At 37.4% G+C, this 20,171-nt stretch overlaps 1 protein-coding gene across 1 annotated transcript; it reads right to left on the bottom strand.

Moving 5' to 3' along the window:
- Window positions 1-8,823: 8,823 nt before the first annotated feature.
- Window positions 8,824-18,873, bottom strand: ndfip2 (Nedd4 family interacting protein 2). Its single transcript, XM_087791668.1, has 8 exons — window positions 18,662-18,873; window positions 14,966-15,179; window positions 14,769-14,899; window positions 13,693-13,780; window positions 11,314-11,438; window positions 11,182-11,248; window positions 11,003-11,110; window positions 8,824-10,928 (listed from the first exon to the last, which is right to left on the bottom strand). The coding sequence occupies exons 1-7, from the start codon at window positions 18,686-18,688 to the stop codon at window positions 11,007-11,009; spliced, it is 756 nt and encodes a 251-aa protein (XP_087647794.1). The 5' UTR covers window positions 18,689-18,873; the 3' UTR covers window positions 8,824-10,928; window positions 11,003-11,006.
- Window positions 18,874-20,171: the final 1,298 nt, after the last annotated feature.

Genomic DNA, 20,171 nt, shown 5'->3' with positions numbered 1-20,171 from the left:
ACACACACACATATTAGAAGAAAGTGGAGTGAAGGGCTGCTGGCCTGTTACCAGCCATCTGCTGCGGAGGACAGGAGTCCTCCACTCCAGCGGTGATGGATGGTGTCTGGCTGCGACTGGCCACCTCACCCTGCTGTCAAAAGTTTAGCACTTCATCATGTAGATTAACAACTGCAGCAAAATTCTTGTTTGCTTCTGTGCACGCTGAGAAATCTCAGTGGCCACTGAGGAAGATTTATGTTCCCCCTTTTGGTTAAATTAGGCAGGAAATTGATGCATGTTTTCAGGTATGAGTCGTAAAATCTAGTGACATCCTGTGGTCGGCAAGTAGAATGCAATCAATAGATCACCAGTCTTCGATACAGGACTTGTCAAAGTCAAAGTCTGTAACGGATTTCTCGAAATGCCTTAAACAGAAATGGATGAATATTGTTTCTGGAATTTAGAGAAAAGGGAGACACTGTCAATAAATACATGTATATACATTTACAAGTGTAGTCTTAATGCCTTTTTTAACTTTGAATGTGTAAAATCTCTTGTAGTAAACAACAAACCAATTCAATGTTTTTCAATTTCCTGTTTTTCCGTTTTTGCATAGTTAAGAAAAAAATAATTAAAATTCCAGATAGACTTTAGGCTAAGTCGTCAGAATACTTAATTATCTAGACACTCAATTCATGTCGCTGCTTGTATTTCATGGTCATTTTAAAGTTATTTGTTCATGGTTAACAAAGTTCCAATTGTTTTCTCTAATGGGACCCCCAACTAGTGACTGATGAAGCTTCATGAAGCCTTATTTACAGAGCCCACTAGTACTCTATGAACTTGTTTAAAGGGTAACTAATGTGTAAAAACCCAACTCTCCTGACTCACTCACATGTTTAAAATGTTGTTCCCTCTCCAAGATGCAGTAAGTCCTTTATCATGACCATGTTTTAAAGTTATTACTTTCTAAAGTTCTCCCCTGTCTGAAATCTCAGCAAACGAGGTTATGAAAGTGGAGCCCATTATGACGTATTAATGGTCTACACTCCTCCTCCAGCCAGCTGTAATAACGCCCCGCTTTGTTTATACAACAAGTCCCTTGGAGGCTGAGACTTCCGGGATTGATGATAAACAGTAACACACATCGATGCTTGACCAATCACAGCTGAGTGGTTGTGGTTAGGGTAAACAAGATTTAATCTCCAGAAAAGCATTGTCATTGGGTGAGGCTTAAGCGTGTTTTCTAATGTAAATATTTAGATGGAAAGAGAGTTTTGTAAAAACAGACACAGACAATACAATAGAGGTCCAATATATATTTAAGAGACATTCAAATCAGCACATTATTGCCCTTTAATGTAGCTTCAGATCATATTTGAGCAAACAGTACTTTAATTCAGGTCTGAAAATGATAGCACTGCTTCATGAAGCCTTGTTTGTCCATCATTACTCCTGCCCTCATCTGGTAAATTGGTGTCCCATGCTGTAAGGCCAGCGAGTAGTTGTGTCTGACTACAGGCTTGGATCTTGTGGATATGAAACTTCATGAAGCTTCATATACCTTAAACAGCGTCAACAGTTGTAGATGTGCCTCTCGATTTTATAATATATTGCTTTAAACATTATTATATTGAAATCTCTTATGATTTTACACTGAAGGTGCCACCTACTGAGCTACAAAGCTTCATGAAGCTTCATCAGCCTAACACTGTTATTCACATTGCAGTTTAACATGGTAGGCTAAAAAGGAACTTTAGACGTCTCATAGTTCTGTGACTCAGAGGCATTCATTCACTTACTTTAAAAGTATTTGACTACCTACTTAGTGCCCACTATGGGCCCTATATGAGTATTTCTACACACCGTCCTAATATTCATCATTTTCAAGACGCGTTGATGCGTAGACCACTCACTTGTTGACCTCATTCAGCCGGTGGGAACAGCTTTATTATGGCTGGCGTGAGATATCCACTCCTGCTCAATGACATGTCGATAAGTGGAAAATTGAGCCAGGAAATGGAGCTGGAGAAGGTTTACGCAGTCTCTCCACCCTGCATAATTGCAGTCGTGAAGTTGGTCGTAATTAATCTTTGAGAAAACTTGTCAAATTATTAATAGTGCCCTTAAGTGATGGACCTGAAAGGGGGCCAGTGTTCTCGGAGAGAGCCAGAGTTTTCGAGCGGCTGTTTATTGTGAAAATATGAAGAGGTTGCTCTCCTGGAGTTCTCTGCCTCCACGTGTCACGGCTCTCCACACATGAAGGAGTTAAAGGGAACGCTGAGCGCCTCAGAAACCAGAGAGCTCAGACACTAAACTTAAAATGTCATCGGCTATAAAGTTAACGGCTCCGTGGATAAAATAGACGCAGCGCTCGGGAATGATTGGTGCTGCGAAGATTAAAACGGCTCCCCAGCAAAACAATGTGTTCACTGTGCCAAGCCTTGACGGGAATGTGTCGGTTTATTATTCTTTCACTCGCAGACCAGGTGGCATCCGTGCCAGAGTGTCAATATTTGCTGAGTTCATTATGCCGTGTTGCAGAAGTGTGTATATGATCATGCAAACATGCGATAGCCGTTGTGCTGCGTGGGAACAAGACAAAACAGTCCCCGCCAGACAGAGTTAGCCGTTGTTTGCAGGGTTGCGTTCCTCAACGAAAAAGCCATGACGAAATAGTCTTGATTGTCATTTTTGAGGAAGACAAGATGAAACGCAAATGTGACTATAGCTATAGTTTAATATAGAATTTGACAAGTCACAAAACTATATAATTTATGTAGAAAAACAACTAAAACAAGACAAGTTATAAAGTATGGAATCAACCAAATGAGTTGTTGCAAAACACAACTAAAACTTACAAAGAATGTAACATGCTTTAATCTAATTAAAAATAATAAAGACTTTTATTCAACTTAAACTAGTTTGAACAATATATTAACGACTAAAACTCAATACGTAACTACACATACATAACTAAAATAACAACTTGAAGCAAAACATAACTAAAACAAGACCAAGATGTCAGCAGTTATGGCCGAAAACTAAACTTAAATAGTCAGGCTGGATGAAGAATTTTATTCCACTGAAACAGGACTAAAAGTATGGATTTGACTAAAACTGAAAGAAATCTAAAATAACATATTGAAAGAAAACCTAAGTAAAGATAGACAACAATTTTAACCGTTTTAATTGGACTTAAGTAAACAAAAATGATCATGTATAAGTCAGGAACTGTAGAATACAAATGCAAAACTCGAATCAAATTAGACCAAAAAAGGCTCCTGTTTTATTTGGTATAAAGAAATAATTAACAATAATAATAAAATAAAGTAATAACATATTCAGACCTTAAGTCACCTGAAAAATTTGGGTTAAACTAAAACTAGATAGAAAAATAGAAGCTTCATTCAATCTTGACTGAAACTACACTGGAATATATTTAGTTTAAATTTGCCTAGACAAATAGCCAAAGATAACTTAAAGACTAAAATATTCAGACCTTGATATTAGGAATTGTTCATAAAAACTTAAACAAGTCTATATTTTAAGTTTGTGTGTATTGGAAGATACCAGGCCATCAGCATACATCTTCCGCATTGACACTTGAAATGGGTTTCAATGAGGAAAGGAGATGAGAAACTGATAATTTCCGCTACAGACAAAACATTTTTCCAGAGTTATTCCCTCATGTTGAGGCTTCAATACAAGATGGACGTTACAGACGAACAGTATGGAAGTATTTGGATGTAATTAAATGTGTCCTTTTGAAAGAAGATGAAGACAAAGACAACTGAGCTCCAGTCAGGAACAGATTACTCTGAAAATAATCCCAACCCTTAGTCAACATGAGAATGAATAGAAAAAGATTTTAGAATTTTTTGGTGAACTAACGCTTGAAAAACTGAATTTTAGTAGTTTACTGAAACTGGAATAAAATGCATGGATGCAACTAAAACTAGAAGAAAGAAAATAGCATCTTGACGCAAAACTTGGCTAACGTTGGAGAAAAATATCAGTTTGATAAACATGATCTAAACAAAGTCAAAGCTAAGCCTGAAGCAAAAATGTATACAAATATGAAATGAATCTGATTTTTGATGGATGTAATTTAAACAACACAAATCAAAAATGATAGCTTGACGCAAAGAGCGGAGCAAGTTTTAATTAGAGTATGAAAACCTGATTGAAAAGAAGAGAGAAGACCCTTTATTGTCCCTGTGGAAGCCAAAGACGCCTCATTTACTTTTTATTATTCGGCCTTCATGTCATTTTGCTGCGAAAGTTGCTGAGTCGAGGTTTTTAGCACGATGCTGATCTGCAAAGGTTTTATCAACCAAAAATAGAAATCTGGACTCGTAAAAAAAAAAAAAAAGTTGCTTCTCAAGTTCTCACTGTGTCGCACGCAGGAAATGCCCTGAACATCTCAGCGAAAATGGTGTGTGCGTTGTGCAAGTGTGCGCCTGTGAAATGTAGCTGCTCGGTGTTTGACAGTCAACAACAGACAGGTATGTGTCCTGGAAGCTATTCCAAAACCATTCTTCTTGTGTGTACCAAAGTCGCCCCGAGGCCCCCGGGTGTTTGTAGAGACACCTGAATGAAAGAGGCGTGTGTGTACATGTGCGCTGCAAAAGTGGAACACATGCTTATTCTGTTCTCTCCCACAACATCGTGTTTCATTTTTTAAATCTGCTCGACCCGACCTGTGCCAGGGAGATTACATTCAGTGTTTTTTTCATCTGGTGCCACAAGAAGCTTACGGAGCTCCGGTCCAGCCGTCACACACACACACACAACAACAACAACCGGCACGCTTCTCCCGCTCTATCGGCTTTCCCTAAATTACTTTTAATAAATAAAGCTAAAGAGTTTGACAAACACAATTCATCAAACCCTTTGTTTGGAGTGCGTCGATTGCGGTTCCTTTGCCTTTTTATATTTACAGTAAATAAATCAATCCCTCACGCTGCTCTCAGAATGAAGGTAAGAATAAACAAACAGATCCTTCAATGTGTCAACGTAAAATGCCACAAAAAAAGGAAGTCAATGGTGTAGAAAAAGAAAGGCAAAGACTTTTAATGGAATAATTAATCTCTTATAATGTGGCAGATTGCGTTTCTGCAACAACAATATATAACGGTGAAGCATGCGTGAACACAGACACCACCTGGTCGGCAACAAACAGACAGAGACGGAGAAAGAAATAATAAAATAAAAAAAGGTTGCAGAAAATGAGATGACTGGGAGGCAGAGGGCCTCATAAAGGGAAACATTTGCAAACCGGAAGGCAGTCATTTAAATGGGTTAGTCATTAAGACCTTCTAAATGAGAGGAGGCCAGATTGGGGCCGGGGAACATGAACCCATTATGTGAATGGACTTCTCTGTTTTACATAAGCTCCTCTTTCTTTTTGGACCTATTTCAAGAGGATAGTGTTCCACAATGATGCTGGGAAAAGCTTTTTGACACTTGTATTGTCTCACTTCTTGGTTACATATCCAGCAGCGGTGACACGTTTGCTGCATGGAACCCCATTCAGAACCCAAGGCTGTAGATGTAAAGTTCATTTACGAATGGAAATGTTGGTTTTGCGTTTGTTCTGTGAGAAGCACAATCTTCTGTTGTTGTGTTAAAAGGGAGTTTATGTGTACTTTCCTTTTTTTTTTTACTAAGCTATTTTGACCTTTGCCCGTTTTAAATCCTGTTGCACTCTTGTTTCCTCGCATCCTTATCAGTCCTGCTGAGGTCAAGACACTGTAGATGTGGGAGAGATTAGAGGATTCTTAGTGTCACCGCATTCATATCCTAAGGCCGGCTTGAGAATGACCTTAAACGATTCAAAGAATTATCAGAATCATGGGGGAAGGATGGAAGAAGTCGTGCACGGAAGAGCTGTAGATCACATGACATGTTGTTGTTAGTTCGGTTTCCTGTTGTATAGAGCACAGATGTTTGCCAGGAATAGTGTTAGGAATAGCTTTTGTAACAAATTAAAATGTGTAGGTTAGAGCAAAACTCAATTAAAATATCCAGTTTTTAATGTTTAGTTCCCTCTTCAGGGTCACAGTTTGATAGTAACACTAATTTTAATTCAGATAGCTGAGTGGTTATGCATGCAACCTCATATTGACAGCGGTTTTGTCAGTTTTTTTGCAAGAAAAAGCCACTTTATAAGGCTCACAAATTGTGTTTCTAGTGAATAGTGTAACTGCAATGTATGCAAGTTTATTCTGTATATTCTCCAATCGACCTATTTTAATTATTTTCTGCTTCATGAAGCTTCATCACTGCCTATTGAGCGTCTTTGTCAAAAGATATAACAACGCAAGTCACGATGAGAACCAAATCTTTGGGATAAGATACTGTGGTTCTTGTGAGGAATCTCTGGAAAAATGTCCCTACTAAAACTAATTGCATTTTAGAAGGGAAGACACACACACACAAAAAAGTATTTTCTTAAGATCATCAAAGAGCTCCATTTGAAGACGCTGCACGACAGATGAAATCAGTGACCGTATGTTGGTTTAACAATGGGTGGACAGCGACTCCTTGTGGCTAAAGACGACAATGTCACTCTCAAACCAAGGTGAGCGGACGAATCGTTAAATACAAAAATAAAGGTAACTAAGTACTTGATTACAAATGTGTCATGTCCTGTCATGTATGTGCCCTTTTGTTTCACTTCCTGTTTTTTTTTATTGTGAATCCCTGGTTCCTGTGTGTTTTTTTTTTTCAACTTCCTCTTTTGCTTCTGACCTGATTCGTGTCACCTGTGTCTTCTTCTCACCTGCTCTCTGTTCCCCTTACATGTGGTGAGTTTAAAAAACAGCATTGGTCTCTCAGTCTCTTTGGTAAATTATAAGTATTTATGGAATTGCTTTATTGTAGTTTTTGTGAAGTGTCTAGCCAGTAGTTTGTGGTGTTTTTGTGTCTTTTATATCAGTGCATGGAACATGCTCTTTTTATAAGCCTTCAGTTAAATGAAGTAGTTTATACTTTAATCTTTACTGCTCCAAGTCCTGACAAAATGAGTTAAATAAGTAGTTTTTTAAGGCTACATTAACTTTTCCTTAAGTTCAAGCAGCATGTGAAGGAGTGAGATGACTTGCAAGATTATCTTTAATGCTGATCTAACATCTTGCAGCGTCATGATTCAGCGGATCCCTTCATCCCTACACATGAACCAGCTTTTTCTTTTAAAGAAAGATCTTGCTTCTAGTTCTCAGCCCGTCAACGTGAACCGTGGTCAGTGACAGCGAAGCTTAATGGCTGATCGTGGTGTATTCGTGCTGACCTGTGGAGAAAGACACGTAATGAAGGTGTCTTATGAAGGCTGTTCGCACAGAATTTAACATTTTATACTTTTCTTTTAGTGTTTTCACCTTTTAGTTTAACATTTCCTCTGTTGTATAACTCCTCACCAAATCATTCTACCTCGGGGAGTGAACAGGTGCAAATGTGTGTAAGGGCCTATATAATAAATTAAATAATTTAATCCATAATACGCAGGAACATCAAACAAATGGGTTAAAAGGGTAACGTAATTTTTAAAGCTTAGTTTAAGAATATTACGTTTGAATTAATAAACGATTCAGAATAAAGTATTATGAGCGGAGAGCGCTATAAGGAACCTGTATGATGAAGCTTAACAAAATTATTTTCAATTCTTATATAAAGAAATGGGATGCACAATTTGAAGCAAACCTTTCAGTAATATATGATCAATATCTGTACATACTGTATATGGGTATTGAACGTTTGTGGCACTTACTGAAATTAAAGTAGTTGCATAGGATCGAAACGTACTTTGTTTTTCAGTACCAAGTTTCTGTTCTCACACGTGATCAAAAATTGTGTTTTTTTTTCTGAAGAGAAAAGTGATAGAGGGAGAGAATAGATTAGATCACGTTAGTCAATTGTCAGCATTATTTTTGCAATGTAAATTATTATTATTATTATTTTTTTGTAATAAAACCGTGTAGTGGAAATTAACATTTGAAAAATTGAACTCAAGATGTGTTCTATGTGTGACGTAATTTTTATTGTTGTTTAGAATTGATGTTATAAAATTGAAAAACATCGTTCCGGATCTGGTATCAGTATCGATAATTTCCGATCGATGACTCGTCCTTGAAAACTCCCTGAAGTAGTTAGTGAACATTAATCACAGAAAATAATGCATTGTTATAGTGTCAATAGGTCTTTTTCATTGCATTTATATTGGAACCCTGTCATCACATGGCAAGCTTTTTATTTATCTTTTGATAATAAATATTATCAAACATTACACCAATGGATAAATTGTGCTTAGTGTAGAAATTAGCAGGTGCAAATGTTTGAGCTAGTAATGTAACGTATACATAGGATGTAAATGATTACAAATCGGTGTCATTGAAACTTAAGTTAAATGAAGACGTTGTATTTGTGTTCTTGAATATATTTTTCAATTTTATCTCGACTATAATTAGGGTTGAAGGTTTTTTCATTTATTTTAAAGATAAGCCTCTAGTCAATATCATCTTTACCACTGACATAATGACAGTATCAGTGATATACTGTATAATCAATCTTGATATACCGAATTGTGTAAAGAAGAAAAACGCCATCGCAATGTGCGTTACTTATCGAATTGACAAAATCTTGACGTCATTTTTACTTTGCTTCGTTTGTCTCCCTCTTGTGGATCAACTAACAAAATACATCTACCACAGAGATATATTCATAATAATAATAATAATAATAATAATCTCTATTTATATAGCGCCTTTCATGCCCTTTTTCCGAACATCCCGAGTCAACATGCATCTAAAAGTGAAAAAAAAAAGAAGACAAACACTCAAGTGGCAGGCGCTTGAACTTTATTGGCTGTTTTGCAAGATGTCATCTGTCAATTAAATAACAATACATGTATTCTGACTGAGAAGTTGTGTTATGGGAAAAAAATATATAAACATAGCCGCCATCTTTATTTGTCATGTATTTACAAATATTTAATTGCGGTATCACTCACTCACGGCAGAGACTGAATTAAAGATTTCAATTTAGTTAATAGCGGAGTCAAGCGTTTACTTAACCCCCTACAAAATAAAAGCATTTAAAAAAAAATTGTTTGGCAACACCAAAGCTGTCACAGTTTACTTGGCCGTAAAAAGTGCAACCAAAAAAAAAGGCAAAATAAAAAAATAAATTGGGTCAATTAATAATAATTCCAGTCACCTCATTTTGTTAACATCACAAATGATTCTGTACAATTCAAAGTGCAAATAGGGTAAATTGGCAAGAGCTGCTAGTAACGCGTTTTCTTCTGGACAGTGAATCCCTGCCAAGTAAAATGGCCGACACTATTGCAGAAAGTTAATTTAATGGCGTGTGTACACCATGCAGGACATGCATAACCGCTGACAGTTCATGTATTGCTGATCCGTGTTCACAATGTTAAAAAAAATATCCACAACCGTGTCACCTTGTGCAGATTGTTTTATCTTTGATGTGCTCGACCAAACTACGGAGCTATTTTTCTTATTGTTTTCATAAATGCTAGCCATGTTGCATAAGACTCTGAGTTTTGTTGCAGCTGCTGACTCCCTCGCCCGAAACTAGTCTTTTGTCACCAACAGAATCGTGTCTATTAAGATTTTTTTTTTGGCAATTGATGCAGCGGAGGCCGGAACTGCACTGGACGCAGTTGAAAATGAGCATCATCATTAAAAACTTTTTTTTTTTTTTTTAATGATCCATATTGTTAATTAATCATGAAAGTATCTTTGCTCATCCATTACTTGTGATTGAAAATAAATATTTCCTTGAACTGCTCAACTTCACAATCGTCTATGTCCAGTACATTTCCGGTATCTATTAAAAAAAAGAAAATGACAAAAGAAAACTACTCACTTCATTCATCACCAAAACTCATTCTAAACTAGCCCTCTGACATTGGTCGGATTAAAAAAGAAAAAAGAAAAAAGAATAGCTGCATAGGTCAGAAACTGAGACTTGAGAACGTAATAGATTTCGGCCACTTGATGGTGCTGTTTCTTAACAAAGCGACTCTGCGCATTGTTGGTGGCGAAAGAGTTTGAAAGTAAGCAACTAAGCTATCTTAAAGAATAAATGAGCTAAATATGTGATATTTGAATAGCTTTGACCAAAAAAGTATGGAGTACAAGAAGGATGACTATTACTCGAACCGCAGTTATTATAATATTATACATTATTAACCATTCTATGTTGTTGATATAGTTGAACCTGAAGAAGGAAGCGGAGGTGGTTTATTGTTTGACTACATGAGTTGTTAAAATTGCCACCTAAAGAAATTGATATAACAGCGGAGACGTTCAACATGTTGTGTGAATCTGTCGGGGGAAGATACTTTAATTAGAAGATACTAATTTAACTACACAGAGGGCTGTAATGTAGCGATGAGCTAATGAAGCTTCATGAAGCAGTTCAGCACTCCATGGGAGGGGGCGCTCTCCGTTTCATTAAAATAGACTATAGTGCCATCTAGTGGGCTCTGAGAATGACGACACAGTTTCAATGAAGCTTCACTGGCTCATCTGTTTCTAAAATGTGTATCTCGTTTAAAAAAGCGTTCACTGATGCTAAAAAAAACGACTAAATTGATAAAAAAATAATTGTAAAATCAGCACAATTATTTTCTCTAAATGACAAAAGTGCAAACCTTAACATTATTAAGATGTCCATGCGCATAACAATTTCAAAAGAAAATGGATTTGGCGTCCGAATAAATCCCTCCAAAGACCTGATCATGTGACATACTAAGACCTTTTGAATTTAAGATCAATCTTGTTTTTTGCCACTTCTCTCCTCCGGCCTCCCCCCATTTCGCCTCTTCACTGCAGAAAATCCTGGGACAGATCATTCGAGGGAGAGAAGGGACTTCACATTGGAAAGGAATGGTGGTGTCGATGTCAGGAGAAAAAAACCTGTAGGGAATCGCATCATGAAGAAACTGACGAAGAACAGATGTTATTATTAATATATAATATATTTTTTTTACCTTTTCAATAGAGAAAGAAGAGACGCGTTCGATGTGAAGTGGCCATGTTCTCGGACATGTTGCGTACTTTTAGATAGTTGACGAAACCCCTGAAGAACAGCAGCAGGCCTGAGACAGAAGGAAGAATCAGCCATTGATCTTAAGAACCGTGCGAGTGAGTTCACGACTTGCAAACGTACCGAGCAGCAGGAAGATCCACCACAGCCAGTACTGACCGTTGAAGTAGCCGGTGAAGTAGTCGGAAAACTGCACAGAGAATAAGATCAGCGGTCACTACCATACATGTTAAATTAAAAAGATCAAGTTCATACCCTGACAATGAGAATCCATTTGATGAGTGAGAGGCCGAAGCCACAGATGGCGCCGTAGCGTCCAGCGATCGTGTTGGTCAGACAGAAGGACAAGCAGAAGCCAATCCAGTTGAACAGGAAGGCCACTAGAGGGACAAAAAAAGTGGTTAGTAGTTTAACGCCACATGGCACCAAAACCTAATTGACAGATGGGTTGATGAAACTTCACGAAGCATCATCTTGATTCTCAGAGTCCTGTAGGTGGCGCTCTCTGTTCTATGACCTGTTGATTTAAATTGCTATTCTATTGAAACCTCACATCATTTTTTCAACTCGGAGCGCCACCTACTGAGCTCTTAAAAAAAGTATAACATTGCTTCATAAGGCTTCGTCAGCGCTAGCAAACAGCAGAATCAAATAACATTTTCAAGCTAACTATGCTAATATCCTGAAGATATTGTCAATGTTTGAACTTAAACTTGCATAACTTGTTTCTCCTTTCTCATTTGACTCTTGCCACCCTGCTCTTACTTTCGTTTGTAATATGCACTTCAGAAGTATATACATACAATGTGTACAAATAAATGTTAGCTGTAAAGATAATGAGTCTCTTCAACAAACAGTGTAAACTGTATTTCTGCGGCCCTCATGAGTAGAACGTGTATAAAATGTTTTACATTGACAATTTATTATTGTATTGACTCTAAATACAATAAATGGGATTTTTTTCCTTTATAATTTGCGTGAATATCATATTTAGAAAAACAGTTATATCCTTATTTTTATTTATATGAAAGGTTTATGATTTTATATATTTTATTGTCATATGTGTTATTTTGTGTATTTTTTTTTAATTGTTTTTCCGTCATATTTTTGCTCTTTGCTCCTCTCTCTTGGCTTTTTTCTTCAGTATATAATGTGGCCCCTGAAGAAATAAAAAAAAAAAAACACCCTTGCTCTTGAAAAATCAGATCATGACAGTCACCACCACCAACCAACACAAAAAAGAAAGTCGTTGGGAATCAAACAGACAAGACCCCCCTTTGAAAGACATAACTGTGAAGTATCCAATGAAGATGTTTATTATCTTAAGCAACAGATAAAGTCATGAACTGGCCTTGAGGAATCTGCAATCGTGTCGATACGGAACCGGTTTTGCTCCTTTTATCTGTCGTCCTGCTCTATGCAGATTGAGCCACGTTCAAACTGTTGTTTGACCTCCAAGTCAGAATCTATGTTGACACAAAACAATGTTCCCTCCTGGTGTGCTGGAGCTATCGCGTTATTGAAAACTGAATATCCTGCAAGCTGAGAGACTCCACAAGAACAATGAGAACCCGCTGCTTAATGAAACTGAAGAGCACAACAGTGAAGAACAATGTGTTTCAGGATAAAAAAGAAGCTCAAGATTTCGAAAATTCTTCAATTTTTGTTATGATTTAATTCAAAGGAGTGTATAAAATCATTCTACTTTTCAAATTGTCCATTTTTATTTGTTTACAAAACAAGATAAAGGCTCTCTTGCGCCGGCCTCTCATTTTATCTTCTGGGTTAAGTAGTACGTAAGAAAACACTGTGACCCACAGCAGCTTGGTGGTCACATGGACACACACACACTCTCAGGGTGAGTCCCCAAGGCCAAGTTTTGTATTGAAGAGCATTGTTGAAAAAATAAAAATAAGAGTTTTCAATGCAGAAAGTTGAACCGATTATTGCAGAAAATATAAAAAACAATAATTTCTACTTTTAAATGAAGGTCCAGGTTAAACGGAGAAAATGATTGGACAGTGTTACTCATTCGAAACAACTCCCTAGTTTGATGTCATAGTTTCTCCCAGCGAGTGTCAAAGACCAGACATTGTTTGTTCAACAAATGTTGTTTGGCCTTCGTTTGAACTTCTCTGGAGAGGCTGAGACTGTATTTTTCCAAACATTTTCCAGTGTAATATCTGATTTATGTCCTTTATTGATTTTTATTTCAAGAACTACACGATTATGAGCAAAATAAAAATAAGGATTATTTTGATTAATCATTTAATTCAGATTACTTATGATGATAATTGCTTTACCAAAATAAAATTATGAAAAAAGATTTCGGTGCAAAATAAGATTAAAGCATAAATAATGTTGATTTTAATTGAACAAAGACTAACATATAATTTTATAGAGTTTAATCACAAGAATCTCTCAAAAAATGCTATAACATAAGACAAGGGGTCTTTGTTACAAAAGTTTTAGATATTTTAGAAATAAAGTACTATGTGCAGACCTTAAATAACCTTTTACTCATCATTACATCAACATTATGCCTGTTTTTTTTTTAAAAAAATAAGATGATTAGTGCTGCCCTACTTTACTATACTTTAACCAGCAATTATCATGTTAAAAAGGAAAACTCACTGAAAAAGGCCAACATGAAGATTCCGTCGTTCCCGACTCTCAGCTGATCGGCGTCGCTGAAATCATCCCTGGGAGCGAACTCATCGTCCTAGAACACAAACATCATCAGTCAAAAGTAAAAATAGTAACAGTACAATATTGTTTTTCTTATGTTTTTACAGCAACTAATGGTCATTGAACGCATCATGGGGTGTTTAGATCACTTCTACATTCACCAAGGACTCACAACCATAATAAAACGTAGACAAAATGTATCTTAAAATAAGAACAAATTTCCTGTTAAAAAATACCTAATTGTTCAACTGTGATGACTATTCTATAACTCTGACTATTCTCTCTAACTGTATATACTTAAATATCTTGATCATAAAATACTGTATAGACGTTTCTGATTCTCATTATTTATTTCATAGTACCGGTACTTGGGTTTATAATATTTCTTCATCATAGTTTTTTTATGGTTTAAATTTCAATAATGTGTGTTTAAAATAAAATCCCAAATTTTAAAATTGAATAATTACAATGCAAATGTTCACAAAGTTTGGTACATTTTTGTGTTGCAAATACACTTCCAGCCACTAGATGGAAGCAGTCATTACGTCTTATGCAGCTATACCGGGGATGACTGAGGACAAGAGGTTACAGTCAACTCGATTGGATATATTTTTGTTTATAATTAAAGAAGTTACCGGAAAAACACCAGCCAACTACTCATGCAATACTGCATATATATCCTGTTGTTAGTATTATATCACCAGATTCTGGCCGATACACGCCCCTATTCACCTTCATATTTCATAATACTTTTTTTTTCTCATGGAAGAAGGATGGTACCGGTCAAAGAGCAACACTCGATGTGTTGACTCAACATAAATCATAAGCGGATGATAAATTCAATCTTATCACAACTTTCAGATGTTACTCAACCAGAATGCCACATAAATGCTTGTTTAAAAGTTGTTTTAAATACTCTATTACTTTCAGAAAAAGTTTCTATTTCTTTTAAATCCACAAAAATCTTGATACAAAAATATGTTTAAATGTAATGTAGTAGATAGAAATCCTCTCGTCCGTACCCGTGGAATCACCTCCACAGCGGAGGTGGCCATGGCAGCAGCTTTGGCCTTCTCTGCTTCATCGTAGGTGGGCAGGGAGGTGGCAACGCTGTAAGGTGGAGGCACTGGGAAGTCTGCCTGGTAACTGGTATCTGTGGGAGAATCAATCCTTAGTAAGATGGACAGCGTTAAGACGTGTAATTTTCTTCCGTCCTCACGTGGTACTGCTGCGGTGGCTCCCAGGTCGATGGAGGCGTACGGAGGCGGAGGAGCTTCGGCTTCCGCCTCAGTCCCGCACGCGGATGCGGATGTGGACGGCGAACAGGTCTGGACCTCGCTCGGCTCCTGGGACGGTCCAGCCTGGGCTACGGCAGAAGTGGACGGCAGCGGCTCGTTTGAGGCGACCTCTGAGGAGTCCTCTTCATTGTTTAGCTGCAGGAGAAAGAGATGATGATTGAAGTCAATTGATTTTAAAGTCAACGCAATAAACACATCATTATTGATTCATTCTAAGTAAAGCTCAACTAATTTATTTTCCTATATGAAATGTAATTGCATGGCATTTTAAGAAAAGCTTTTGAGTTATTGTCAGTCTATGAAACAAGTGTCTATTTTATGGGCTGCAGAAAATTACTTTTGAGTTGCATAATGCATGATTCAATGCCACTGTAAATAGCAAGGACACGGACAATTTACATGTCTGGACACTCCCACATAGAACTAGAAGAGCAGTAACTCAAAGTTATATTTTTCTTTTTAAATATAACTCGCATCCTTGAATACTAGTTGTGTAAGAAAACATTGAGACACTTAAATATTTCCCTGTATTGATGTTCAACAGCACTGTTCTTTTTTTTTTTAGATTTCTTTTTCATTTAACAACTAATGCTAATATTCACTTGATTTTTCTTAAATCTCTTCTCTTGTAAAATCCCCAAAAGATTTCTCTGTTTCTATTTAGTAAACTGATAATTATCATGTAATAACATTTTGTGTTTACAATGTCAATATGTTGTCATAGCAATATAGCATTGTATCGTTGCCACTGTTTTATCATGATATGTAGCGTATAACGCTAGACTCTTGCCAATACACACCCCTATTTGATACTATATGATGATTTGAAATAATATATTTTAAAGAAAAAACGATTTATGGAAGTTATGTTTTAATCTTTGCACTTACATAATTACACACTGCATCAGGCATCACTCAAAGCCGTTTTTTTGTAGCAGCTTTTAAAAATAAAAATTATATAGACCAGGTCAACTAACCTCAAAACCAGGACAAACATGATAGATCAAATATTAGTTTGGATGGCTTACCTTGTGGCTTAAGTAGTCTTGTAAAGTGCTCATTCTGAGGTGAACTTTAGAAACCTTTTAAATTAGTTTGTTATATACTTTGAGGTTTAGAATTGTGTTCATTTACAAATGATTAAAAAAAAGTAAAATTAAAAGACATCTATTTAGAATACATCGGCTCTAATGGAGATTAACTTTACTATTACTAGCAGGGTTTAGGAATATTTCATCTGCTCTATAAAAATGACATCTGGTAAACAATGTAAAGGAAAATATTATGAGAGATGTGTAGGTGTGTGCACGCTGCTCATCTAGCAACCCTTTCAGAAAAATGATACACAAGCTCAACACAGCTGATACATTCATGTACACATTCTCCGTCGTCACTCTGAAGAGCTCAACACCTTCTGATATTACAGTCTCCACAGTTGAAACCGAGGATTGATGAGCGTTTGTGTGACCTCTGCCTTGGTCACACAACAACACCTTATTGCATTTGTCTAACTGATTGATGACAATATAACACGATATTTTTAGGCAACTCATGCAAAGATATAACGTTACGAGTGTGACCGAGAAAATATTTGGATATAAGTTTTAGGTTATGCGAGAGAAACAGGCAGAAAAAGTTTGTCGGGATTGTGTTTGTAACAAATGAAAACCGCAAACAAAAGAAGTCCTCATAAACCATGAGGAAGTAAGAGGAAAAAGTGGCAGGTCAGTCAACATTGTTCTCCCTTTGTGTTACCTCTTTTTTTGGGGGGTAAAAACCAATACAACAGTTTGCTTTGTTTTCAGGTTTTATAACGTTTTGTTAAGTATCACTATTTGAGGGTTTTTTCGGCTGAGAATTTTAAGCTGTATCCGGCAGTTTGCCACGGTGTCCGAGCAGGCGAGACGTCAACGTTGGGTTGACTCAGAGCAGGGAGGGAGCGGGTGTGTGAGCGACCGAAGACTCAGGATCAACGACGGAGCAGGAGAGTCCCACGCACCCGTGTGCGTTACGCAACACCTTCCCCGGCCACGAGCCTCCTCCTGACTCCCAAATATTCCAACCAAACAGCTGCGCCAGTGCCAGAATCATTTTTCAGAAAAGCCGAGATTAAAATCCCGAAACAACGCGTCGAGCAGACAAGATAATGGAAGCTTTGTTACGTTGTGCTGTGTATAATTGTGTTCTTCGCCCCCGGGGAGGGTTTTTTTACAACTCCCATCTCGAGACAGAGATTTTGTATAAATGATGACGTCAAAACATCTGAGCTGAAACAAACCACAGGAATTAAAAACAGACGCAACTCATTGGATTCTCTGCTTGGTCTTCATGCATGAAACACGTTTTTGTCTCAACTTCAGAATTGAATGATTATCTTTTTTTTTTCTTTTTTTTTTGGTGGGATCTCAAGATCTTGCTTCAGGTCTCCCCCGTGGATATTCCTGTCAACAATTATTTACAACAACAACTGCAGTAGAAACCAAGTTTCTTGTACTTGTACACGTTTGGACATCACATTATTATTATTTATATCATCTTGTTCTTTCTCTTTCTTTCTCTTTGTTCTTGTTATTATTCTATTTTGATTTATTTTTTGTGAAAAATTGCTGTATTTGCTGTGGCTATTGGAAAAAAAACAATTTCCAGAAGGAGACCTCCTGAGTGATCATTAAAGTTCTACCTTACCTTACCTTACTCAGTGCAACTACATCTTAAAGAGATAGTTCAGCCAAATTTTTAATTATAATCATTTTCAATTCATGTTGACTAAGGGTTGGGATTATTAATCCATGTTTTTTTGGAATTACAGGTTGAAATCGACGCCTATATGACGGTTACAAAAATTCACAACTAAAAACGTCCAAACATAACATCCATAATGCTCATGTGTAACGCCGCTTTTGTATTGAATCCCTCAGAAAGAGAAATTGTTCTAAAAAATAATAAAATAAATAAAACAAGCTCAATATACAGACCTGTCCAAACCCTTAGTCAACATTAGTAGGAGTAGATAAAAATGAAAATGAAAATAAAAGTTTTAGGTGATTTCTCCCTGTGAGTTGCTCAACCATCTGGCATCACATGTATCTATTTACTATTAAATCGCAGTGTTTTAATAACTTTATAATGACAACATGTTCTTTTGTTTAACGATGGGATTACGAATGACTAGTGGCCCAATATTTACATGTTCTAACTCGTTCACGAGTTAAGCAAAAGCTAAGAAAGCTTCACTAAAGTAAATTCACTTACGACTTGAGGCGACCAACAAGTATTTCTGGTCGATGACAACGTTGAATCGATTGCAACACACATTAAAAAGACGAATAAAAAGCGATTTATATGTTGTCAGTCATTGCTGTAATCCAGCATTTATACGCTATAATTGTAGGTTATAACGGATAACACCATGAAGTGTAAACAATCTACATCTGATCGACAACCAGCGACAACAGCTTACACCCGATGGTTGAGATACAAGCAGGAGACAAGTGGGACAGTTGTCAGTGTGACGTAAACAGATCCTTAAGTCGTAATAAAAGTGTGCGAAGGCCTGAAAATCGGCGGAACGACGACGAGGCCCGCGGAGCTCACGGTGTTGTGATGCCGTCACTCACCACTTGATATCGGCTCGCTGGGTCCATCCCGTACGCGTTACAGCTGGCAGAGGAGCCAGCCGGGACCAAGTGACACGGAACCGAGGCCTTGTGTGCTGGAGTCTTGTCTAAGAGACGGAAGACGCCTCTGTACAAAGCGACAAAGTGTCGGAAAACAAACACCAGAGAAGCAGGAAATGGCCGCACTTCAGCGAAGTGGCTCCGAATAACACAAGCGTCAAGCTAAACAGGAAGTGCGGGGCTTCCCTGGGTACACGCTCCAAAATAAGAGGCGTTTTTAACAGCGTGGGGATGGAATGAAACGGGCAATACTTTTTTTAATAGGGCAAGGTTTTATTGTTTATATTTCCATAAAGAGTATGGGACTGAACACCATTTTGATATTACTTATTTTTATTTGTACGGAACTCTTCACTGCTTTAACTTCTGACTTCCTGTCTCACCCGCTACCCCTTTTTGACTTCTTTAAAAGAAGTAAACATACACATAAAATCTGCGATCATCAAAATAATGTATCAACACAAAAGTCTGCAGTTACAAACGTATACCGTATCCTTAAATCACCTACTACTTTCGTTTAATGCAGGGGTATTTGGTTAAGTAACATAGAACCACAGCTCATTTATCTACTCCATGTATGGAAAACAAAAACAAGTGTCACATTCTAAAGGTAATGTTGCTTAAACTTCAAGAAATTGCTGGAATCCAAGTCTTAAAAACTTGTCTTTAAATATATATATATATATATCTATATAGATAGATAGATTAGATTAACATGGAATAGAATGTCATAATACTTTATACTTTCGCTCCACTCCTTCCCCCAAACTCAGAATAGTATAATCTAATAACATGAGGAACGAATCACTCCCTGAGTCTATTAGTTTTGCATCTGGGAAAAAGCATTCATGCTCCATCTGCTTCTCTTCTCACTGATGACAGTGTTCAGAGGATGACTGTCATCATCCATGATGGACAGTAGTTTGTCCAGGAATCTCTCAGCAACTGTCACCAGTGAGTCCAGCTTCATGCACAGAGCCAGCCCTTCTGATCAACCTGTCCAACCTGTTGACACTCCTGGACACATTCCCACCCAAACACACCACAGCATAAACAGGACACTGGCCACCACAGACTGGTAGAACATGTAGAAGAGTTTCCTGCAGATGTTAAATGATCGAAGCCTCCTCAGAAAGTACAGTCTACTCTGAACTTTCTTGTATTCACATGGTCTGTGTTGCAGGACCAGTTTTCTGTCCAGCCACACACCGAGGTACTTATAGTGTTGTTATAGTTGTCAACTATCTCAGCGTTGTCACCTCTGATGGACACTGAACGTGGCTTTGTCCTGGACCTCCCAAAGTCCAAGACCAGCTCCTTGGTCTTTGAGGTGATCAGCTGCAAACGGTTCCTCACTCCAATCCACAAAGTCACGTATCAGACTCCTGTACTTATCCTCGTTGTTGTCCCTGATGCATCAACAATGGCAGTGTCGTCAGCATACTTCTGG

This window comes from Callionymus lyra, chromosome 5 (assembly GCF_982586985.1).
Source record: "Callionymus lyra chromosome 5, fCalLyr1.hap1.1, whole genome shotgun sequence".
In the NCBI taxonomy this organism is placed as follows: domain Eukaryota; kingdom Metazoa; phylum Chordata; class Actinopteri; order Syngnathiformes; family Callionymidae; genus Callionymus; species Callionymus lyra.
Note: the sequence above shows the minus strand (reverse complement) of the source record. Positions and strands in the feature narration are given on the sequence as shown.

Excerpts from the sequence above, each read along its gene's own strand:
- ndfip2 (XM_087791668.1), bottom strand. The coding sequence starts at position 18,688 with ATGGACCCAGCGAGCCGATATCAAGTG. Across the intron at positions 15,180-18,661 it reads CAGCGAGCCGATATCAAGTG|CTAAACAATGAAGAGGACTC; the intron begins GTGAGTGACGGC and ends TTTCTCCTGCAG. Across the intron at positions 13,781-14,768 it reads CTGTGGAGGTGATTCCACGG|GACGATGAGTTCGCTCCCAG; the intron begins GTACGGACGAGA and ends TTTGTGTTCTAG.